Source organism: Setaria viridis, chromosome 2 (genome assembly GCF_005286985.2).
Source record: "Setaria viridis chromosome 2, Setaria_viridis_v4.0, whole genome shotgun sequence".
NCBI classification, from domain to species: domain Eukaryota; kingdom Viridiplantae; phylum Streptophyta; class Magnoliopsida; order Poales; family Poaceae; genus Setaria; species Setaria viridis.
In genome coordinates, this window is record NC_048264.2 from 21,556,029 (window position 1) to 21,580,034 (window position 24,006).

At 42.9% G+C, this 24,006-nt stretch overlaps 2 protein-coding genes across 9 annotated transcripts; one reads left to right on the forward strand and one right to left on the reverse strand.

Moving 5' to 3' along the window:
- The first annotated feature begins 6,013 nt into the window (after positions 1-6,013).
- On the forward strand, positions 6,014-16,734 carry LOC117842054 (uncharacterized). 2 transcript variants are annotated; one of them, XM_034722393.2, is made up of 18 exons: positions 6,014-6,620; positions 6,934-7,170; positions 7,462-7,652; positions 7,777-7,936; positions 8,976-9,113; positions 9,206-9,392; positions 10,065-10,210; positions 10,359-10,541; positions 11,583-11,693; positions 12,201-12,320; positions 12,416-12,560; positions 12,864-13,027; positions 13,696-13,782; positions 14,378-14,706; positions 15,249-15,330; positions 15,442-15,572; positions 15,705-15,960; positions 16,075-16,734. In XM_034722393.2, the coding sequence occupies exons 1-18, from the start codon at positions 6,315-6,317 to the stop codon at positions 16,411-16,413; spliced, it is 3,312 nt and encodes a 1,103-aa protein (XP_034578284.1). In that variant the 5' UTR covers positions 6,014-6,314; the 3' UTR covers positions 16,414-16,734. The 2 variants fall into 2 exon arrangements, with proteins under 2 accessions (XP_034578284.1, XP_034578283.1); XM_034722392.2 differs by having other exon boundaries at positions 6,015-6,620; positions 15,433-15,572.
- Positions 16,735-16,909: 175 nt separating this feature from the next.
- LOC117842055 (BTB/POZ domain-containing protein At5g47800) lies at positions 16,910-23,513 on the reverse strand. Of its 7 annotated transcripts, none has more exons than XM_034722401.2 (5): positions 23,356-23,513; positions 20,725-20,807; positions 20,530-20,599; positions 17,688-18,854; positions 16,910-17,601 (listed from the first exon to the last, which is right to left on the reverse strand). In XM_034722401.2, the coding sequence occupies exons 2-5, from the start codon at positions 20,781-20,783 to the stop codon at positions 17,149-17,151; spliced, it is 1,749 nt and encodes a 582-aa protein (XP_034578292.1). In that variant the 5' UTR covers positions 20,784-20,807; positions 23,356-23,513; the 3' UTR covers positions 16,910-17,148. The 7 variants fall into 7 exon arrangements, with proteins under 7 accessions (XP_034578292.1, XP_034578294.1, XP_034578288.1 ...); XM_034722403.2 differs by having other exon boundaries at positions 20,725-20,810; XM_034722397.2 differs by lacking the exon at positions 23,356-23,513 and adding an exon at positions 22,376-23,348.
- Positions 23,514-24,006: the final 493 nt, after the last annotated feature.

Sequence of the window (24,006 nt, forward strand, 5' to 3'; positions counted from 1 at the left end):
TTGCATCGGTTGTGTCGAGTTGTTGGTTTTAGTATCTTTTCCTTTAGAGTTTGAGTTCTATCACATTTTGGTCACCACGACATCCACCATCACCATATACATCGTTGATGCGTTTCTGCCACCACGGATCCATATGGTGTTCGATTTGGGAGATTAAATACAATCTAGAAAGCTGAAGTTGTCTTCTTTCCAACGAATCTGACCTTGTAGCAAAATTCATTCCGAGCGCTCCGCAATCTTCCTAGAGATTTTCATATCTGTTGTATTAACAAGAGTTGTTAAATCTAAATTCAAAGGGGTTGTGTGTGATAGCCTTATTGTTTGGGTTGTCATAGTACCACACAAAAGATTTAGGCTCCTGCAAAAAAAGAAAAAAAAAGAAAGAAAAAAGACAAGAGAAGGAGAAGAAAGAAGGGTCTGAATTTGTGAATCTATTGTTTTTCTTCATGTTGTGCTAGTTGCTCTTTTTCAGTGACTACCTTTGTGCCTAGGCTCACGCCTCTAGCATGGTTTAGCCTAGGACCAGCACAGTACCACCGTTGAATGATTATTCAGCTTGCTTTTGTGACTAATGTGGTGCTAGTATATTTCCTTGCTTAAGCCCACCTACATCTCCACATATTCAACTACAGCTTGACAGGTTTTTTGTTGCTGCGGCACCGATAAACTTCACTCCACGGTTGTAGACTTGTTGGTTGCCGTCACCTCCTGTTTGGCTTGGTAAGAACTTGTAAGGGCTTATTTTTACAAGTTGAGTTTGAGAAAATTACAACCGACACATCCTAGTAGTTGACAGGAGGATACATATTATTTTTGTGTTTCTTATTTTCTACTAATCATGGCAGGTGATACGGAGATTTTTGAGCTGTTGAAACTAGACTCTCATATTCAAGATGTCATTCAACACTTGCCGTTATATGATGGTAAGTTTGATCCTAAAGCTTACATTGATTGGGAGTTAAAAGTAGATAATGAATTTGATGAGCATGACCTATCTGAGAAATAAAAGATTTATATTGCCTCTAATATTTTGACTGAATTTGCCTTGCTACAATGGAAACACATTTGTAGGTGTAAGAAAGTTCTAGAATCTTGGGAAGACTTCAAATGTCTTTTTAGAGATGCATTCATTCCTACATATTATTCTGATTATTTGGTTGCAAAATTAGACAATTTGAAGCAAGGTAGTAGGACTATGAAAGAATACTATAATAATTTTAAAATTTGTATCATATATGGTTGATTAGATGAAAGCATGGAAGATGTTATGAGCAGGTTCATGAGAGGGCTTAATTCTGAAATTTGAACTTTGTTAATTGGCAAATCATGCATACATATTGCTCAATTGTATTGTCTTGCTCTCAATGCTGAAAAGAAGATTCTATTATCTGTGAGTACTTGCAATAATGATGTGACCCATAATAACCAAAATTTATCCACTCAACATGCCAATGAAGAGCAACAAAAATTGGAACCCATTGCTGATTTTTCTTTGTCACCAAATGATTTACTTGCTATTCTGTGCGATAAAGTGAACTTGTGTGCTATTGATTCTTTAAATCCTATGCCACAAGTAGTGAATAAGTGTGATACTTTTGGTTTGGAACAATACAAATGTGCTCAAGATAAGCCTTTTCATCCTATTACTTGTGCACAAGATGAAATGAATTTGCTATCCTCTTTAAATACTTTGGGTTATATTGAATTTCATGTTCTGTGTAATCTAAGTTGTCTAAAAGAGAATGGTTTGCCAAGCTTTAATCATTGTTCGCTTCATCCAATTGGCAAATACGACAGCAAAGGAGAATATTTGGTGCATAAAGTTTATATTTGCTCTAATCTGAAATATCCTTTTGGGCTACAATACCATGCTCAAATAGAGGGCTGCACTTGTTGGGATACGAGGTAGGCTACACTAGCGCAAATCAAAATTTCTACCGCGTAAAACCAGGAAGAACTGCCGTATAAGGATCACGGGATTACCCCTCGACGCACTACTGGTGCGGAAGATGTAGATATGCGTCGATGCAGTGAAGACGATCACGTAGTCGTACGTAGTCGATCAACGTAGTCGTACGTAGTCGATCACGTCCAGCAGCTCCTCAGCAGCTCGTCCACGTGCAGCAAGATCGCCTCCGGTGCCGCGGCTCGTCGTTGGCTCGTCGCGGCTCGTCGGTGGCTCGTCGGCGGCTCGTCCAAGTGCTGCAGGCGCAACACCTCCAAGGTATCCACACGTGCAGGGAGGAAGCGTCGCAAGCCGGACTGCTAGATCCGCGAGTTGCAACAGGCGAGGGCGTGGGAGGCGCGGCAGGTGTGTTTCGCCAAAAGGTGTAAACCCTAGGGCGCCCCCACCCCTCTATTTATAGAGGTTCCTGATGGGCCTCTGGATCCAAGGCCCATTAGTACTCCTAAACCTAATCCAACTCGGATCAGATCCGAATTGGGCTTCCAGCCCCTTAAGTGTGTGACCCTATGGGTTCGGATACGTATAGACATGGCCCGAGTACTCCTACTCGGCCCAATAGTCGGTAGCGGCCTCTAGCAAGACGTGCCAACTCCTATACGCACACGAAGATCATATCAGACGAACCATCACAACATAATATACATGCTATTCCCTTTGCCTCACGATATTTGGTCTAGCTTCAAGCCGACCGCTCTTTCTCGATCCTGTGATTCGGAATCCCTTTGTAGGTTAACTCTTAACCGTACGTAGCATGGCCATGCATTTTCGGATCCGATCACTCGAGGGGCCCAGAGATATCACTCTCAATCAGAGAGGGGCAAATCCCATCTTGACTGACCATGTCTCATAGCATGCTTCTTGACAAACCCGAAAGCTACCTTTATAACTACCCTGTTACGGCGTAGCGTTTGATAGCCCCTAAGTAGGTCGATCCACATCTAGAATACATGCGACAGTCTCAGGTCTAAGGACAAAGCGTATATGTTGTTTAAAGAGAGAACTACTTCTCGTGTTGGGTCAGTCCTAGCACATGTCTCCACATGTGTCCACATTATTAGTTCAACATCTCCATGTCCATGACTTGTGAAACATAGTCATCAACTAATACATGTGCTAGTCTAATATTCATGTGTGTCCTCACATGAACTCCGACTAGGGACAACTTTAGAATAACCATACAAGTAAAGAGTTTCACATACAATTCACATAATTGCAAATCAATTCAAGTAGCCTTCAATGGATATTCAATGAACACAACATACAAATCATGGATACAAATGGAATATCATCATCTCTATGATTGCCTCTAGGGCATACCTCCAACAACACTAACACTAATAATATCTTGCAAAGTTTTCCTAGTTTTTCCCATATGCAACAGGGTAAGCCCGAAGAAGGGGAGCATTGCTGGTTGTGGCCATGCAGCATTGCCGTCACTCTGTGCTCCAACATCAAAGCAAGCACCTTAGAATGCCATTGGAGCAAGTCGAGGATGACTTGCAGCCAAGAAGGGGAAAAAACCTCTTGGTAGTATTTTGGTGATTGCGGCCACATCAGAGTCTGGATCCATATGAAAATAGACTTCATAAGGATTCCAAGGAGTACTTGAACGCCCAAAACGGAGTCCGGATGAGGTCGTGGCGGCCGTTGCAAGTTGGGGCAGAGCTCCAGTCCGAATCCAGCGCCAAAATGTGTTGGATTGGATCTCTTTCTTTCCTTGGGCCAAAAGTGACGTGGTGGCCTGTGGAGGACGTTGGGAATACTCGGACTTGGCCCCCAATCTACTTCTTTGGTCCTCCATACCTTCCATGCATGTTTAACACTATTTTTGATCCACGTATGTATTTGTGAAATTGACAACGAACACACATCATGGTGCAACATCAATTCATCAAATGTATCAAATACAATCATGGTAAAGAATTGTTTCACCTGTGAATCAAAAGTTACTAATGTGGTTATATCCGAGTAGGTGATGTCCTCATCACCCTGTGCACGCAACGCATAGTGCCGCCCTGCCCACGCAACGCATAATGCCGCCTTGCCATGTCCGGTGGACACTATGCTATCTACCCATCACGACGGAGCGACCGGACGAGATGAACAAGGATGGAGGACGATGGCCACCCCCCACCTGACGACGTGGGCACTAACAAGATTAGGCAGTGCCCATGCACCTTTTCTCTCTCTCTCTCTGACTTGTAAGGCCGTCCCCTTGAACTATAAAGGGGGCTCTCTCTCTCAGAGACTCTCTAGCTCTCTCAAGACACTCCGACGCTCACACACACTCGAACACTCTCTCCAACACTTAGCACACGTTTGAGCCCCCGTCACTCTCCTCCACTCGAACCAGAGCACGACCGGGCCTCGAACACCCCCTTCTCCACTCCTCACTTGTTTGTACCCCCATTGCAAACTTCGAGCACATGGGCTACGAAATACAATCGACCGACTAACCCCCGACTGGACGTAGGGCCCGATGCCCGAACCAGTATAAATCCTGAGTCATTGTGTGCTAGGTCATATCCGATCTAACGCATGGCAAACTACGTATATTTACCTGTCGGCTAGATTCTGCACCGACACCACTGTACGCATCAATCAAATTAATTGTTTGATTGACGATCAATCACAACCAAATCACCAATTATGTTGAGTCCCTTCCTGTTACATCAAAACCCTTCCAATTAGGAGAACGTTATCCCGCCAATCTAATTGATTGATTGATTGATTAACGATCAATCACGATCAATCCGGAACAATCATATCACCAATCATATCAAGTTCCTTCCAATATTGTTGAAACCCTTCTGATTATGAGCCCAATACCCTACCAATGAAATTGATTGATTGATTGAACTATGGATAATTTCCTTTCCGGCCTCTATCTCATATATATAAGGTGCTCGTCGACCCCCTCTCCCCAAGCCAAATTTGTCTCATAGTACACTTCTTTAGAGTACAAACGTCTGTGTTTATTTGTTGCTACATGATACTTTCATGTCTCTTAAGATTGCTATACCACAACCTCGTGGATCTGAGGTTGACGTAGTAGTAGAGGTATGTTTTGTTTGTTTGATATATTGCAGTTTACTTCATCCACATGGAACAAGTGGATTATATTTGTGTGATGCTAGGTTAGTTCTCTGACAATTTAAATGCTATTTTTTGACATCTTTAATATATAAGTAATAGTAGCTTTATGTGTTTATCATGTATGTATTTGATATTATATATAATTTTTCTAAACCCGTGCTTGTGGCATGGGTACCTCCACTAGTACAGGTAGCAGCAAAAGAACTAGATCTACTCAATTTGATTACAATTCACATGAAACTATGGATTTAGCACCATATATTATTCTCTCTCTCCGCAAGTATAAAGGATCTTAAATTTTTAATTTTGTTCTAAATCAAACCTTTTAAATTTAACAAAGTTCATCGAAAAACAGTAACACTACTCTAGAAATTTATTAAAACATGTTAAGTAGAGGGTGTGCATTTGCAACAAATGACTTGGGGGGAATGTCAAACTTCAGACTTAAGTGTTTTTTTTTTGCAATGTCCATGATCTAAAATAAAAATATAAATTAAGAACATCAAAATTTTGGATTCTCTTTGAGAATTTTATTTGTAAACATGTGATCCAAATTGCAAGGTTAAAATTGTTTGTATTATTCACATTTTTTCAGTTGAATTAATGGAAATTCTGAAACTTTGATTTCAAAATGGAGAACTCAATAGTAAAAAAATACAACATTTCAGTAATTATGATGCAAACTAATGGAAGCTGCAGAAAGACAACATTTTTTAATCTCTGCACACAGACATAATGCTAATGCTATCAAGGTCCAAGATTTATAAGTGTAATTTATGTCTCGCAGCGACATAAAACTTCGACACGGCCGGCCGCCGGCCGCCGGCCGCCGGCGGTCCTCTGTTTGTCCCGCCGTCCGTCCACCCTGCGTCAACATTCGTGCGCCTTTGGATCCGACAGGCCACTGCCGGCCGTCCCCACCAACCAGCGACCCCGGCCCGCTACACCCCTCCAAAGCCAGGCACGAAAGAGCTCCCCACAACGCCGCCGCTTCCCTCGCACCACCGCCCCACCACCACCTCCACATCTCCGCCACCCGTCCTCCTCCGAGGGTTCTCCGCGGGACACGACCCTGGCCGCGGCATTCGCCCGAGGGAACCTCCGCTCCCGCAAGGCTTCCCTCTCTCCGTCCCTGGATCCCCCCGAGCTGCCCCCAGGGTGCAAGATCTCGTCCGCGATCCGAAGGCTCCACCGTCTGTTTTCCCTCTGATCTTGCTCGATCTTGGAGCAAGGCTCGAGCTTTTCTTCCCCCATGGGCGGCGGCGGCGGCGGATTCCGGGGCAGCTGCCGGGTTGGGGCTGTGCTGCTCTTCTCCGCCTGGGTCGCGCTTGCGGCGCTCAGCAGGCTGCTGCGGCCGGTGCCCAACGGCTGCGTCATGACATACATGTACCCGACCTACATCCCCATCGCCGGCGCGCCCAGGAATGTCTCCTCCGACAGGTACGGGCTCTTCCTGTACCACGAGGGCTGGAAGCAGATCGACTTCGCAAAGCACATTAGGGGACTTAGAGGCGTGCCCGTGCTCTTCATTCCCGGCAACGGAGGAAGCTACAAGCAGGTGATCAAGTTCGCTTCTTTGGCTAGCTTTCGTTGTCCTTGGTTCAGAACTTTGTTCTGGAATCGAATGTGGTCCCTTTTTAGTGATAAAGATTTCGGATTAGTTGGTGAGGTTCATATTCAGACTTGACATAATCATGTCTTCTGTATCTCTGTTCTGCCCCCTTGTGCTATTGCGGGAGGGGGTGCCGTGCAAATTGAATTCTTATAAGATAAGATGCCTGATGGTACGATGCACTTGTGGTTCAGCTTATTTTGTTACAAATGCACACAAAGTACTGCTGTTACTGATGATGGTCATATTTGGCATTTAGGTCCGGTCGTTGGCTGCGGAATCTTTTAAAGCGTATCAGAATGGTCCACTTGAGCCCACATTTTATCGGGAAGCATCTAGCACTTTCGCAGGGGATGAACCCAAAGATTTTTCAATTCCATCACGATATGGTCGCATGCTGGATTGGTTTGCTGTTGACCTTGAAGGAGAGCACTCTGCAATGGATGGTCGGATACTTGAGGAGCATACTGAATATGTTGTATATGCCATTCACAGGGTAACCAGTCCCAACTTTTATGATTGTATCTCAGCTTCTGTATTTGTCCCTTTGCTCATTGTCATGATTTAAACTTCTGTTAGAATCATCATCGAATAGGAAAATTTACATACCATTGGATTTTTAAAATGTTGAAGAAGACTATGTTTGCACAAAACGTCGCGCCATGCACATAATCTAGAATTGCCACTCATTTGTCATTGTAGTTTCCAAATTTTCATGGACATTTGCAATGCTTAAGGTTTTCGTCTAGTTTTAAAGTTTACCATGACTTGATCTTGTGCTGTGTAGATCCTTGACCAATATAAAGAATCACATTTAGAGAGAACAAAGGGTGGTGCTCAATCCTCTCATAACTTGCCGTCCAATGTTATACTCGTTGGCCATTCGATGGGTGGTTTTGTGGCTCGAGCAGCTCTTGTCCACCCAAACTTGAGGAAATCAGCTGTGGAAACTATATTGACACTTTCCAGCCCACACCAGTAATCTCTCCCTCCCTCTCTTGTGTTTGTTGTTTTTTTTGTTGTAGTTTTTTAACGTGTATTGTTTGTGATCGGGTGGATGAGCAAATGGTGCTTAGGATTTCACATAATTTCTTATATCCAGGTACCCTCCCATTGCACTTCAGCCATCCTTGGGTCATTTTTTCTCTCATGTCAATGAAGAATGGAGAAAGGGATACAAGACTGGAGTATCACATGCAAGCAGTCCAAAGTTATCAAATGTTGTTGTTGTGTCTATATCGGGTGGGATTCATGATTATCAGGTATCTTTTTCACTGATATCATCAATCTAACTCAGATTTGGTTATCCCTATGTTATCTTCAAAGACAAGATGGCTTTTTCGGTAAACAGTACGATCTACGATTTCTTGCTTTCCAATCACCTATGGTGACAGCAAAATTCTTAGCTATACTAAGAAAAGAGAATCATCTCCATGATATACTGAATCAACACCATAGAATTAATATTCCTCAATTCTATGTTTAGTTAATGCCCTGTAATCTATATGTGATATGTCACCAACAAACAATTGTCATGACATGGCTTGTAAATTATCATCTTACCTAGCTGTGTAGATATTCAGCATTTTGCATATGGAATTATTTATCACTGCATGTTTATAAATTTTGAAATAAAGTTGCTTTGATCCTTGTTCCAAGTTGCAAATACACAATAGACTCACTAAAATTGTTGATTCACTTATAGTGGGCATTTTCGATTGCATCTTTGTTTTCCATTGTTAGACTGCCTACAAGACTAGGAGAGTGACATTGACTTGACCAAACTCTCAGGCAAATGGGTCAGCTATCGGTCAGTTAGTGCTCCTATCCGCATGAATGCTGAATTCTTCAGGTGCTATGGTTCCAGTCATACATGACACTGGCGGATTTCTTCGTCTTTGGGCTATAAGGCAGCACCTACATCAGCGGTTTGCAGTAAAACTGCTGATGTAACTTATGTTTTACCAGTTCAATGGGCATACTGTTTGACCGGTCAAATAGCATGATCCAGCCGGCCAGCCCATTTAAGGGCCCATTCTTCTCTGGTTGGACTTCTCGCTGGGTCCCAGTTCTGATATTTAGTCCGGAAATTCGCAGATTTTTTTATTGTTTATTTAAGATTTTCCGTTTATTTAACTTTGTAATGTATATTGTTCAAGTTTGTGTTCAGTTCTTGATGCATGTATGATCTCAGTACCTGATTATTGAACTTTGGACAGTCACAATAACTTTGTCACATGAATGTGTTCATTTTGGAAGTAGGGGCATCTAATTGGTGATTTCTCACTCACTTTGATTCAGATTAGGTCAAGGTTGGCATCACTGGATGGAATTGTGCCTTCTACACATGGATTTATGGTAGGAAGCTCCAGTATGAAGAATGTTTGGTTATCCATGGAGCATCAATCTATCCTATGGTGCAATCAATTAGCTGTACAGGTCGGAACTATGTGTTAATGACAATTGATAAATTCTGAATGTTTTGCTGTTTGTGGTAGCATTGATACTTGTGTTGACTTGACATTCTCCAGGTTGCTCACACTCTTCTTAGCATCATAGATCCTGTCAACGGGCAGCCATTTTTGAGTACACAAAAAAGAGTTTTTGTGTTCACAAAAATGCTTCAAAGTGCTGTTCCTCAGTCTTTGAGTTCAATGACTCATGTTCCTGGTTCTCTATCATCAAATTTGCCTGCCAGTGATAACTGGGATGCTGGAGGTAAAGCTCATTCTTTCCTCCTTAAGTCCGTTGCAGTTAGAGCAGTTGGAAATTGTTTATGGAATGAATGAGCACATACTTCCTGGCCAGGATCTGAAATTTATGTAGAAATGTTGATGAGCCTCTCATATCTCTTTTCAAAAAACTAATTCTGTTTATAAACATTCTATTGCGAAAGAATTTTTTGTCACCTCTTCCAAATTAATTGAACTTATATACTCCCTCCGTCCCAAATTATAGGTCGTTTTAGCTTTTCTAGATTCATAGTTTTTGCCATGCATCTAGACATAGTGTATATCTAAGTGCATAGCAAAATCTACGCATCTAAAAAACCCAAAATGACCTATAATTTGGGACGAAGGAGTAATGTACTAAGATGGTTTCTTTGCTCTTGTTTCTATTGTCTTCCAAGATCTTGTTTATTTAGTTTGAGTGCGGAGTGCCTAACATCAGCACTTATATAACATGGGGCTCATGGAATTGGTAACTTTTTATGCTTTAGAGAAAGCATGTCAAACTGCTACTTTAGTATAGCATATTTATATCGCATTTATTCACTCAAATGTTGTGTAAACCCTTGTAGTTAATTATAGGGTCTTATGCAGTTACATAGTGCCAAAATCTCATATTATTCTTCGTATCTGAACATATTGGTATATTTTTTTTGTGTAGAAGTACAGCAAAAAGATTCACCTTCTTGCCCACCATCCACTCAATGGACCAGTGATGGCCTTGAAAAGGACCTGTACATTCAGTCAAATTCAGTTACCGTTTTAGCAATGGATGGCAGGAGAAGATGGTTAGATATTAAAAAGCTGGTAGGTGACTGGCCTTTTAGTGTTCAATCGCTATCTATATGTGTTTAGAAGTTTCGTTTATCATTTAGAAACTTCCATTGAAGTTTAGATTGGATTACTGCCACATATGATGAATAGCTTTGACAGCTTTGCTCATTTCTTGTGGAAGGGATCAAATGGCAGAGGACACTTTGTTTTTGTAACAAATCTTGCTCCATGTTCTGGAGTAAGGATTCACTTGTGGCCAGAAAAGCATCATTTACCTGTGGAAAATGAACTACCTGCCAGTAAAAAGATATTGGAAGTCACGTCGAAGATGGTCCAAATTCCTGCAGGACCTGCTCCAAAACAGGTGATATTTTCAACTTGTTGACCTAATCATTCTCATTTTCCTACATTCTGTCATTAATTGCTTTGTCTGTGGAATTTGGGTAGACATTACACTGGTTATCTTTGTAATGTGCTGCTTACATTACAGACAGTACAGTTGAGGACCACTAAAATCAGTGTCTTACTGTTAGCTGCAATGTATATGCCTCATTTTTGTATAGTATGTTAGGCCAGTCCATGAACTTGATTCTTGGATTTTTTTTCCTATAAATAGATATTAAACATACTTCTTGGAGAGCTTGTGCATTTATGTTGTGTGAATGCCAGGCAGTTCCTGCTACCTTTTGTCTTAGGGACAATTGCACCCTTGCCCTCACTCCAAAATCTAATTGTGGATTTTCCCCTGTTTTTTTTTTCACATTGCATGTTTGCCCTCGTTCATTGAATGTGAACCTACGGTCACTAACTTAATGGCAATTGCTGCAATCTAATTTACATATTGTGGATAATTTAAATAAAATCTCATGAACAGACAAAAGATGTGCCCTCACTATTACGACATGGCATCTTTTCATCCTCTCTTCCTTATTCTTCTCTTTTCCCACTGTCTCTACACTGGATCTGAGTAGGTGGAGGCGTGAGAGCAGGTGCAAGCATGCGATGGGACAATGTTAGCACACAAAATGTTTTGTTATCTATCATTATGTTCTTTTAGTTTGATATGCTATCTCTATAATGCTCTTAAGCTGACACATGTTATCTCTCTTACATTAAAGTTTCTAAATTTTTAATTTAGAAAATTAAATTAATTTAAATTTAAGTTTAAAAATAACTCATGGAGATAAATGTAGATACACCATTCAAATGTCTAAGTTCTAAACATTATTATTTAATTGTTTGCTGTAAAAACATAGATTATAACGAAAACTTGCCTTTGTTTCTAAAATATGTATATTCTTTAGAGTCTAATAGGATCATGATCCATATGATCCCTGTTATGTTAAACAAAAACCGATCACAATTTTGACAACCTTCATAATTATGTGTTATGCTTTTTGAGTAGGTTGAACCTGGGAGTCAAACTGAGCAACCATCTCCTTCTGCATTTCTTCTTTTAAGTCCAGAAGAAATGAATGGTTTCAGCTTCATGACCATATCAGTGGCGCCTCGACCGGTATTCTCTTGTGCCATTCCTGTCTTGCACTGGAATGTTTTTGGCATAGTTAAATGTGCTTATAAGTTTTTTCGCACATCAACTTTTTGGAAATAGTATGTCCACCACATTAATCCCTTTACAGAAATTTTGCAGCTTTTACTGAGTAAACACAACGGATAAAAAAAATAGTAAATTTCACTGCAGGTACAGCACCTGTACACTAGGCCATAGTCTTATAGAGCATTGTGCGCTCTGCTAAAAAATAAAAGATAAAGCTTGGGCATGTTTGTTTTGTTAGGGCATCTGTACTCTCACATCAATGATGTATAGATAGCTCAGTAACTTAGGTTTTCTGATGTTTCTTAATTATCTAGGTGACTTCAAATTTAATTCGTTATCCCAATCCCACCTGGCACCTTCCGTGTATGTTATGGCCGTTTAAAATCTTTTTCTCAGTGGAAACAAAATATCTCGCTTTGAACCGCTGATGGAATTTTTATCAGTGTTCTGAACTTCAGTATCCAGACAATTTCAGGTAGGCCTCCCCCGGCAGCCTCTATGGCAGTGGGACAGTTCTTCAATCCAGAGGAAGGGGCAAGCGCACTTTCTATTGGCAGGATTATTGGCTCCAGTTTTGCTCCTGAAGTGAGTAACTAGTAATTACTGAAACATAGATTATGATGTTTCGTCTATTGTATGCTATGTAATATTGGTCAAATCTTATAATTTTTTTATCTCAGGAAATATTTCTGTCAGAGGATCACCCGTTGGCTCTTAACTTGTCATTTTCTGCAAGTCTCGGCCTTCTACCAGTAACATTATCACTGAAAACTGCTGGATGTGGAATAAAAGATGCTGGTGACCAAATGGAAGCCGAGAGAAATAGTGAGAACACTACTCTTTTGCTCCGTAAAATACTGATTTGGAAAGCAAAGTACTTTTGCTAGTTTCCTAGTCTTTGTTGGTTACTTTGGTGATAGTAATAACTGATAACAAATGCGGAGTTAACATCTATACTAATGTGTGTGTGTGTGTGGGGGGGGGGGTGATATTATCAATTAGTAAGTGTCCAATAACATAGAATAACATGTAATACTGTCTGACCAGACTAGCAATTTATGCTGATTACCATAACTAACCTTGTTTGCAGTACCTCAATGACCTTTCGTATGTTTGTTTGTATTATAGATCTTTGTAAGTTGCGGTGCTTCCCACCTGTAGCTTTGGCATGGGATTCTGTATCAGGCCTACACATCATTCCAAATATATACTCAGAGACTGTAGTGGTCGATTCATCACCTGCTTTTTGGGACTCGCCTGAAGGGACGGACAGAACTACAGTAATGATCCTGGTAAGGTTTTGTTTTATGTTGTGTGCCTTTATATATTAACATTAAAGTAAGTTAGTGACTCAAATATGCTCTGTATACGGACACTGGAACTGCAAAAAAATCAGTTTGTTGTATGGAACTACATAATACCGATTCTATTATTTTTAGAACATAGGATCTATGAGGCACTAAATGTTTTTGTACCCTGTGACTTTGCTTATTTTTGCATGAAGCATTTTACCAATTTCATTGATCCCTTTGTTTCATCACTTCTGCTAGCTGTTGTGCACTGCCAGGTGCTAGCCGTTAGCCTTTTACAAACCTAGAGCATATGGTTGCAAATCAGTACTAGCAACTGTACCTGTCATTTTCCTATGAAAAGTACAATATTTTACCCTGCTTGCAAATCAATACTAGCAACTGTACCACTTATCACCTTGGGTGGCCCATCTTAACTAATCCTAAATTGAATGTTAGAATTACTAGTGTGGTAGTGTCAGTTTCGAACAAATATTGAATTTACAGTTTCACATAGCAGTATCAGATATTCAAATGTATGGGGTGTCAAGTTGTACAATATGCATTTTCCATTTGTCACAGAGCTAATTTTCTCGTCTTTTAACTTATCCATAGTAAGAAATCAAAACAAGTTATCTCTCAACTGTAACTCGGTGTCTTGGAATTTGTAGGCTGACCCACATTGCTCATATAAAGTCACTGCTCGTGCTTCACTAAGTGCTGCGGCAAGCAGATTCTTTTTATTGTACTCATCAGAGGTAAATCTTCTTGTTCCTATGTACTTCGATACTTGCATGACAGCATGCTGTTACCCTTTTTTCTGAGTTCCATTCATAAACGGAGGATCACACAGTAGTGTTGTTACATCTGCTAGATCACATTGATTGTTTAACGCTATATGATATGGATTTGGTTGGATATGGTTACAAGATCACAGGTAGAGCACTCCCTGTCATCTTATTGCGGGCAGCATTCTTCCCTGCCAGGCACTAGCCGTTAGCCTTTTACAAACCTTGAGCATATGGATGCACATCAGCACCTCATATACAAAAACCTTCAAAACAAAATAGATGGTTTCTGGGCTCTGGTCTGCTAATATTTCCAGCCTGTAGCCTCTTCATATCTTGAAGTCCATTAGGATATTTTCTAGTTTTCCTTTGCTATATTATCTGCCAGTCTTTGTACTGGAATCTATGTCTTTCACAACACCAAGTTATTGATTATATATCATTCTCATTTTATTAACATGTCACTGTATGTTTACATGGAACTGCTAACTACTGTAACAGCATAATTACATAAGCGATCAGCAATTCTTTGTTATTTTCTAAACTGCAACCTGTTTGCTTGCAGATTCTTGGTTTCATGGTGGCCATAATGTTTTTCGGCCTGATGCGACAGTCGTCAGCATGGGAATGCGATTCTTCTGTGCCATCCATTTTATCAGCTATAGAGTCTAATCTTGGACTACCAAAGCCATTCATGTTTCTTTGCTTCATGCCGATACTTCTATTTCTTGCCTTTTTATTTTTCACGACTGAGCAAAAACCACCATTTGGGACCTTCTTGTTGGTTACTGTGATCTGCTATATAGTTGCTAATGGTTTCACAATCTTGTTGATACTAAGTTCAAAATTGTTTCTGTATGCGGTTGCCATTCTACATGTCTTTATCAAGAGAAGGTCAGTACACACTAGTATATCTAACAGTTTTTTTTGGTCTCTTCCATCTTTTCGTTGTTAAACATGCAGATACTTCAGATTTTACTGGTTCTGATCAAGAGCTATTAGTCTTGAAATTGCTAACTATCTTTGGGATAGAGGTGTTCCATTTGATTGGAACACTTTGCTTCTTGTATAAGTAGGTAGCTTTTATTAGAATCATTATTCTGATTAGCAATGCAATTCACACAATTTTTTTCCTTACCCATCAAGTATAAGAGTATCTTTTAAGGAAGATGGCCAGTTTAATTTCAGAACTACCATGATTGGTTATTATTTCGTTTCAAGTACTCCAAAAGTTGTGTTATGGTTATTACCTATGTTAAACCATATTTTACTTGTTTATACAAGTCCGACTTTTTATTTCTTGTCCTGTGTGACTTGATAAATGATTTGTTATGAAGCATAAATAATTGCTGTATTGTTGACTATATGGACTCTGCGCTCAACATAAAATCATACTACCATTTGTCTTCCTCAAATCTTGCAACAATTATTTACAGATGGCAATCATGGGGGGATGGTGTTCAATCTGCATTTCTTCGTCAATTCTTCACTTTCTCTTTCTCATTGCAGTCACTGAAGGTAGACATCCAGTTATAAGTGAATGTATATGGAGACCTTATTTTCTTTCTTTTTCGTCTAGTCCTTTGTATTCAGGTACCAACTAACGTCATCTTGGAAAAGATTGTGCAGATGCTTAAGAACAATCCAAATATAATTGTAGCAATTGCTACTTTACCACTTGTCTGTTTGGTTCATCCAGCTATTGGCCTTGGTCTGCTACTTCTCTCTCATACCTTCCACGCCCATTCAAATCTATGCAGGTGCGTTTTAACTTTTTAAGGATACTTTTTAATTTATATTTTACTCCCTCTGTTCCAAATTACCAGCTTTTTATGCTTAATTTATTTGTTGCTGTGACACAATCTAAAGTGGAATTCTTTGTCCTTCAACAGCTTTTTAGCAGCTTCTTTTCGTAGTATCACTCAGAAAAAGGACTTGTACAAATCCAAGATGGGTGATGGTCCAGTTCTGCTTTCCAAAAGTAAATCAGATGGGCTCCAGCAACTTCTGCCAATGGGTGATAGCCCAACGGCGCCTAAAAGCTTTACTGACAGTCAACTAGAATTGTTTGATTGTCGGCATGGCATCATGATTTTGCATCTTCTAACCACACTCATGTTTGCGCCTTCACTTGTTGCTTGGCTACAGGTTTGTCATTCTTAACTACCTGAACATCATGAGGCAAATTCCTCCTAGTTTCCAGCTTTCTATTTGATTGACTTAATCAGTGAGGATTCCAATCTGTTCCTTTTTTTTCTACAGAGGATTGGTATGGGGCAGAATTTTCCCTGGTTCATAGATTCAGCTATTTGCGTTGGTGTTATACTGCATGGACTATTTGGATCCCAACCGAATGTCAGCTGCTGCATATCTTTCAAGCTACCTGGAAGGAGAAGGCGCGAAGTTGGTCTGAGCTTCCTCTACCTCCTGGCTGGCTATTATTCCTTCGTAAGCTCCATGGCTTTGGCGCCATATAGAGCCTTGTATGCCATGGCAATCATCGGTTACATATGTTTTGCTTCCAGAGTTATTGAGAGAAGAAATATGGTGAGAGGTGACATTAGCTCTAGGAGAAGTCGGAAGCACTCTCATAGACACTGACACCGTGGAAATTGTAGTTTTGCTATAGTGGAACAGATTTGTGTATGATAGCAGCTCCTGGTTTCTGGTTAACGGTTCAAAACCGCAAAAGCCTGCTTGGGTGCTGACTGCTGAGGCCAGTTTTGGGAGTCTAAGCAGGGTAGATTCTTGTTTGTGCAGTTTTTGGCAGACCGAGGAGAAAATTGCGATTCTGTGGAGATTACTTGTAGCTGAAAGGTGAGGTCGAAATCCGGCTTTTTAACCCCCATCGTTTGAATCTGGGTTTCCTGTAACTGTTTTGTCTGGAAAGATGAATCGGTAAATGTACATTGTTTAAGGCTAGCTAGTGTGGCACATGAAATGATTTTCGGCAAGATGCATTTGAATGAACTACGGCATATATCAACTTATCTGTATAAAGTTGGTTAGAATTGCTGATATTTGGCAAGGCTATGAATGAGAAGACCTTGATTTGGTAAGACTTAAAATTCAAAAAACAAATTGACCAGGAAGAATATGATGATCATGAATCCTCTTTTTCTTTTTTTTCCAATTGGTGAGCTATCCCTAGATTGCACGAGTGTAGCCACTTATTAATCTCCCATCCATTTTAATTACAAAACCTGCCCCCTCATTCTCTTCCAAGTTTCAACAAGGATGCCTCTTACATCTCCCACCAAAAATGGGATGCACTGAAATATATATATTAAAAAAATCAAGAATCACAAGTATGAACAAATTGCACAATCGGCTTCATCACTGCTTGTTCCTCATCCTGCTCCCTCTCTCCTCTGGCGTCCTCTCCTTCCTCGCCGGCGGTGGCGGTGTCTTGGTTGACGCTGACAGCGACCTCGTCATGGTGGCTGCTGCTGCTCCGTCCACCACCCGGGCGTGATCACGGCGTGGCCGGTGCACGTCTGACTTGTGGTCGGCGGATGAGGCCGGCTCGTCCTCTCTGGTTCTCGTCGCGAGCCGGGAGGTGGCGTCGACCGAGGCCCGGTCTGCCGGCGCGACGGCCGCGCCGCCATGGCTGGCTCCAGCGGCGGTGCCCATGGTCCTCTCCTGCTCGACGAAGAGGAGCTGCACGATGGTGCGCAGCGGCATCCGGTCGTTGGATATCGCCTGCGCCCGCACGTCCGGCGACAGCTTCCGGCAGTCGATCAGCCGGCACAGCCGCTTCTTGTCCGCCTTGCTGAGCTCCGGGTGCTCCTGCAAGTAACCGCCATGGCCATTGAATTGGTCAACTCCAATCCCGTCAAAATTTTCATGTTCGTTGGAGAGAGATTTCTTCTTACCTTGAGGTAGACGTCGATGGCGTGGTAGAGGCCGTCGTGGTCGCTGCGGGCGATGTCCGGCAAGCACTCGACGAGGTCGGCGAATCTTCCCACGGGGAAGTCGCGGTCGAGCGCGATGGTCCGCAGGTACTCGTCGAAGGTCCTGGCGACCTTGTCCATGGCGGCGCCCATCCGCCGGCGCTCGTCAGGCGGCGCGGGCCGCTGGAACTGCGCGAGGAAGTGCTCCAGCACGGCCTCCGCCGCGCCGACGTCGTACGCCTGCGGATCCGACGGCAGCGGGATGAGCAGGTCCGCCGCCGTGGCCTCGTGCAGCTGGGACCCGGCCTGCCGTACCAGCTGCGCGCGCGTCGACGACGACGCGCCGACGTAGTTGGCCACCCGCAGCAGCCGCAGCAGGAACCGGCCGGTGACCGACCCCGGCTCGCCGGGGATCATCGTGACGATGGACTCCAGCACGCGCCGCTGCGTCGCCAGCGTCTCCTCGGCGGCCGAGCTCTGCGCCGCCTGGTGGTGGAGGGCGACGCCGCCGTTGGCAAAGCCAGCGCCTCCGACGGCGCGCAGCGGGTCGACGAGGTGCTTGCAGGCGTAGACGTGCAGCGCCTCGCCGATGAGCGGCGGCGGGAGCAGCCGTGACGCGCGCACGGTGGAGAGGACCGACCGGAACACCTCGATGTCGAGCTCGGAGACGTCCTCCGTCCACCAGTCCTTGGGCACCGATGACTTCCTGCTGGTGTACCCCGGGCGGGTGTAGGTGAAGGACCAGGTGACCTTGGACGGCGGCGTGAGGATCTTCTCGACGATGGAGTCGACGCAGGGCTGGACGACGCGGCTCTCGCTCCAGCCGGAGACCCGCCACGCCGCCTGCAGCGCGGCGACGGAGTCCTTCCACCCGTGGAGGACGCACGAGTCGAAGAAGGACTCGAGCTTGGCCGCCAGGTTGCCCTTGGCGACGGCCTCCGTCATCCGGAGGAACCGCGCCGCCAGCATCGACGGCACCAGGTTCGCCGCGCTGATGCTGATGGAGATGCCGTAGCAGAACTTGGCGCACAGCTCGAAGGCATCCTCGCCGCCGGGGATGTCGTGCAGCGCCACGGGCACCGGCTCCTCCTCGTCGCCGGTGTCGGAGCAGAGGCGCTGCAGGAGGCCGCACTTGAGGAGCAGGGGGAACTACAGGTAGGTAAACAACACCTGAAATCAAGAGGCTGGGCGACATTGGAAAGGGGCAAACCCACAAAATCGCTCATCTCAGCAATCAAGATCCGCGCTACTTCATGCTAGCTTATCCATCTATCGACCTGGAAGCAGAAATTATCTGATGATATGCATTTTAAGCTACCGTGAAATCGCAAAATGGACCGGAACTTGTGATTCATGTTGTGTACTTTGTAGTTTACTTTGTTCTGCTATATATGTTGTTCTGATGTCTATTGCTGCATAAGAAAAGCAAGTGATCATCACTTCTTTGCATAGCCTGATTAAATTGCAGCTGCAAATGATGTTGAAGCAAGAAGATGCAAATGTTCAGAATTATGGCTACATTGCCACAAGTTATGGACGAGTTCAAATGTACTAGTTCTGCAAATCCGCCAAAATAGTTTCAGATGTGATTCTCCTCTATAACTATTTGCTTAGCAAAATGTAAAATGCCAAACGCTTGATTCAATCTGAATACTACTCTAGTGGAAATTAGGTAATCATCTCTGAGACTTGGGAAAAAAACAGGACTCGTGGAAAGACCAGAAGCAACTGCATAACCAGAGTACCGCCGGACCACCATGGACGGTCAGTACCAACCCTTGAAACTAGAAGCTGGTCATAGCTTCTACCACATGATCACTTTACAAATTGCTAGTAAACTACTCACATCAGTGGCATTCACGAGACAACCTAATGACGAACTGGACAATCTGTTCTCCAGCATCTTTACTACTAGGTTTGCATGTTATTAATCAGAAGAAGCTTTTGAAGCGTGTATCTGAAAAAGCGCGAGACAAGCATTCTTTATGCCATTTGTGTGTTCGGATCTGCATGTGAACTATGACAATCTTGGTAAAGCAGATCCTCAGGCCTATGAACCAACCGAGATTCGTTCATTCATTAAGCATTTTAATTAGTAAACAAAGATAGAGTTGGTTTGATGCCATCATGGGGCTTTGATCTACACTAATCATTGCAAGCGGCGACTTAGCAAAGGTGCCTTAATTAGTTTTTGCTCAAAAAAAGGTGCCTCAGTTCATAGCATCATTAGATCCGTGACAATGCCAATGGGAAGAAAGTGGCAAAGGTGAACATGTGACACGATGAACTATAAGAGAAAGATGGATCAAGTGCAGCGCCCCCATCCTAATCTATGTTCGTCGAATGCATTAATGGTTCGGATTTTATAAAGGTAGTGGCTATAAACCTATGACTATGAGATCTCTGAGCCTTTACAAGTGGTTGCAACTGCAGTTGATTGACAGGAATATATTTTCTCAATCAACTTTGTGCTTTCAGTGTGGAGCAAATCTTTTCAGGGGAGATGTTCCTTGCATCGGATTGATACGGATATTTTGTTGACTAACAAGTTTCTAAAACTTCTTTTGAGTCACTGGAACCTATAAACTTGTTCATATTTTGAAGTATATTTTGATAATGAAGGAAGCACTAAACATGGTGTTATCTCTGTTATATTTCTCAAACTACTTTTGAGTCACTTGAACCTAGAAACATGGTGTTACCTCTCAGAACTCCGCAAAGAAAAGATGAACATGACTAACCTAATAACACCCCACGAGGAATGTGTGAATGTTTCATAACAGGAAACGATGATCACTTTGCATAAATAAGAAACTATTAGCACCTTGTGTAGCTCATACTTGGTGTTGTTGACATGGATGATGAGATCCGCGGGTACGTCTGATACTACTGACCTGACAAGACATAACAATTCAAAGCTCCTGAGTAACTCAGTAATAATTTTCAAAAAGTATTTGACGCTACATGGAGTAAATGTTAGTATTTCCTTGCAAAATGTAAAATGTTGCAAGACATTTACCTGACTGCTTCTTCAGTGTAGAATGTATCGGGTTTTGTCCCAAGCTTCATGTACTTCATTGCGATGATCTTCTTGACCAAGTCCTGCTATTAAGATAAGATCCTCTTAATCCACTGGCAGCTTCTGCTGAATTACTTGACCACATCAACATATTGGAAAATAAGAGGAGCATCAAAATGAGTTGAACAACAAACAGTCGGCTCCCCCATTGTCAGGCAAAAACAGAGATATCACCATGTTTAGTGCTTCCTTCATAATCAAAATATAGTTCAGAAAAAAAGAACATAAATGTCATAATCTCTCAAAATGACTTCTATGTTGCACAACCATGTAGCAAGGATTTTCCGGCGACAGGATGTTAAAAGTCAGTCACCGCTTATTTTCAGAACCTAAGCTAGAACAGAACAGCTGGACTCGTAGTCAAAGCATTAAAAATCTCAAATTATTCAAAACTTCAGAAATAGATCTTTTCAGTGACAAATTCTTAGAACTTGATACTAAAAAATGCTAAGGCAATAAAAGCAAACTGCAAAAATGCCAGAAAATTGTTCAGAACTTCCAAATTCAAGGAAAGCTTTCTCTTCAAGCAAAACAAATGCGCTGTAGCATGGTAAAGTGGATCCACACCTTGAGGAATTAAAAAGAAAAACCCCGAAACCTTATAATCTGCCAGCTAAAAAGCTGGACCTCAAGCTCATGGAAAATGTGAGGTGACTGAGGTGTGGCCCTTCTCATTTGGAGAAAAAGCGCAATCAGCCCCTGCTAATATATATACTCTAGGAGGAGAGGAGCTTTCAGAACCACACTTCCCACTGTGTGTGTGTGTGTGGTGTGTGTGGTCTTTCTTGATAGCTAGCTATGGGTGAGCCCCATAGCCCATCCTAGCTCTCTCCGCCTTTCGCCTTCTGAATATCATCGCGAAAGAGTGTATATTATTGAGATGTTTCTTGTATGCACTTCTTTGTAGTTTATGCAAGCATGACTTCACAACCAGAGTCACACGCATACACATGGTGGCATCTTAAGGGTCTTGTGGGGTTGATTAGGCTGACTCACCTTTTGTTGATGGTGTAGTGCTGATGTGACCTGTGCCCAGACCACACAACACACACACTCATAATCCAATACAGAGACAGGGTGCTGGCCACATTAGTGACAAAGGTGTGAGTGGAAGATCAGTCCTGGCCTCATCAGAGGCAGCTTTTAAGGAAGCAAAAATCCAAGATAAGCTGATTTAGATTTTCCTTTCGTCAAAGGATAGATGCTAATTCTAGAGTTTTAATTTCTTGAGAGAAAAAATCCAAATGAAAGAAGGATTTCTAGGAGCTGGGATTCTGGGAATCCCTGAAATCTGGTGAATCAGTTTTGTGCTTATGCTGCGCACCTAGCATTTCCCCAGTGCCCAAAGCATCAGGGGCATTAGGGAAGACATATGGGGCCTCCACGCAACTCATGTCCCTTGAAGCCTCATCATGCACCAAACTCCAGCTTGTAGCGTGTGTGTGTGTGTGTGTGTGTGTGAGAGAGAGACAGAGAGAGAGAGAGAGAGAGAGAGAGAGAGGGAGGGAGAGGGAGGGAGAGAGAGGGAGGGGGGGGGGGGGGGGAAGGCAGGAAGGTGCTGCTTTCAGATGGAACAGTGCTTGTAACTCACCTCAAGCAGGCCTCACACCACAAGGCTCCACCAGTACATGCATCACCTCAAGCAGGACTCCTTTTGCTGCTCACTCTTTTTCTGCACAAGATGTTGGCATCTTGGCATCACCCCACTGTCCATTTATGTATGCAGGCTTTCCATGAGTAGTTTGAGCACATGCAAATAATGGATGACTTTTTTGGTTTGCATTCAAGCATATCAACACTAGTCACAAGTTTCGCCGATTGCGACGCCTTTTGGTTTCTCTGAAATACTGAATGAGCCCCTTAACTAGAGGGATGTGGACTGAAGGTCTGAAATTAACATCAAGTGCAGCTAGCATGGAATGCGTGCACGGAAGATGCCAGGTTCATTGCAAGTGAGAGGGGGGTTGGTGTGGGAGAGAATTGCATATAATGATGGAAATACTGGACCATGCGACACAGGGATTTAATGTTTGCAGCTGGTGCCATGGCGAAATTGGTACTGGTAGTATTCAATGAATCAACAGCTAATTCTTTGGGGAAATAAAAATATGTTTTTAATAATAGACAAAGGAATGCAAAATAATTTGTATGAAGGGCTTACTAGACGCGTGTCTGTGGGCTGTGGCAATTAAAGAGCATTACTTTTTCAGCATGGGAGAAGTGAACTCCGTGGACATTTTTTATATCTCAAATTAAATGGCCACAGAAAAAATCGTGTATGCCTTTGGATTGTATTGTAACCCATGCACATTAAAATTGTCGACAGCCATTAAAAAACGACAAAGGTCATCCCAAACATTATTTGTTTTGAGAAAATTGGAATGGAAGAGCTGAGAAATTTTGACGTCAAGAAAGAATCTCACGCAAGCAGCAGTGATCATGGTGTGATTTGCAGGATTGATGGATCCTGCAACTCTCCATGGATCTAAAGCTTTGTGCTGAACCAGCCGTGCGTAGAACTATGGAAGCGAGATGGCAGTTCGTAGAGAGTGATAGAGAGAGAAAGGTTACCTCAATTAGGATCCGCGCATGCTGAAGCAGGGGGGGGGGGGGGGGGGGGGGTTGGGAGACGCCGGCCTTCGTTCCCACTCACTGATCGAGAAAACTTGCTTCAGGTGCTATAGGGGTCTGCAGTCTGCTTGTGTCTCTTACCTTTGCCTCTGTGTGTGTGTGTGGGGGGGGGGGGGGGGGGGGGGGGGGGGGGGCGCAGGGCAGATTTTCTTGCTGTATGCGGGGTGTGGAGAGAGGGTGGGTTTAGCCCTCCATGAGCTGAGGAAGTTATATGGAGGGAAGAAAGGGGAGAAGGGGAGGATGCTGACAATCAAGAGATATCCCCCTCTCTCAAAATGCCTCTCCTCACTCTCACATGTTCTACACATAAGATTCCACTCTTATTGAGTGAAATCATGAGAGAGAGAGAGAGAGAGAGAGTTTGTTGTGGTGAAGCAATGAGAGCAATGTGGCAACGCGAGAGAGGGAAGGCCAGGATCTTCTTGGCTCCACAAGTCGGCGGAGGATAGTGTATTATTGCCATCACTAGCTCGATCGACCTCTCAATAGGCCAAGAAAGCAGCATGATTAGTTCATGGGAAAACTAGAAAAAAGTTACAGTTGGTTTCTTTCCCATGCTCATATACCAAAAATGTTTTAATTGCCATATCT

Coding starts and splice junctions, on each gene's coding strand:
- LOC117842054 (XM_034722392.2), top strand. CDS start 6,315: ATGGGCGGCGGCGGCGGCGGATTCCGGGGCAGCTGCCGGGTTGGGGCT. Junction 10,542..11,582: donor CAGGACCTGCTCCAAAACAG/GTGATATTTTCA, acceptor CTTTTTGAGTAG/GTTGAACCTGGGAGTCAAAC. Junction 12,561..12,863: donor AATGGAAGCCGAGAGAAATA/GTGAGAACACTA, acceptor TTTGTATTATAG/ATCTTTGTAAGTTGCGGTGC.
- LOC117842055 (XM_034722401.2), bottom strand. CDS start 20,783: ATGAAGTACATGAAGCTTGGGACAAAACCCGATACATTCTACACTGAA. Junction 18,855..20,529: donor CCAAGTATGAGCTACACAAG/GTGCTAATAGTT, acceptor ACCTACCTGTAG/TTCCCCCTGCTCCTCAAGTG. Junction 17,602..17,687: donor CCATCGACGTCTACCTCAAG/GTAAGAAGAAAT, acceptor GGTTACTTGCAG/GAGCACCCGGAGCTCAGCAA.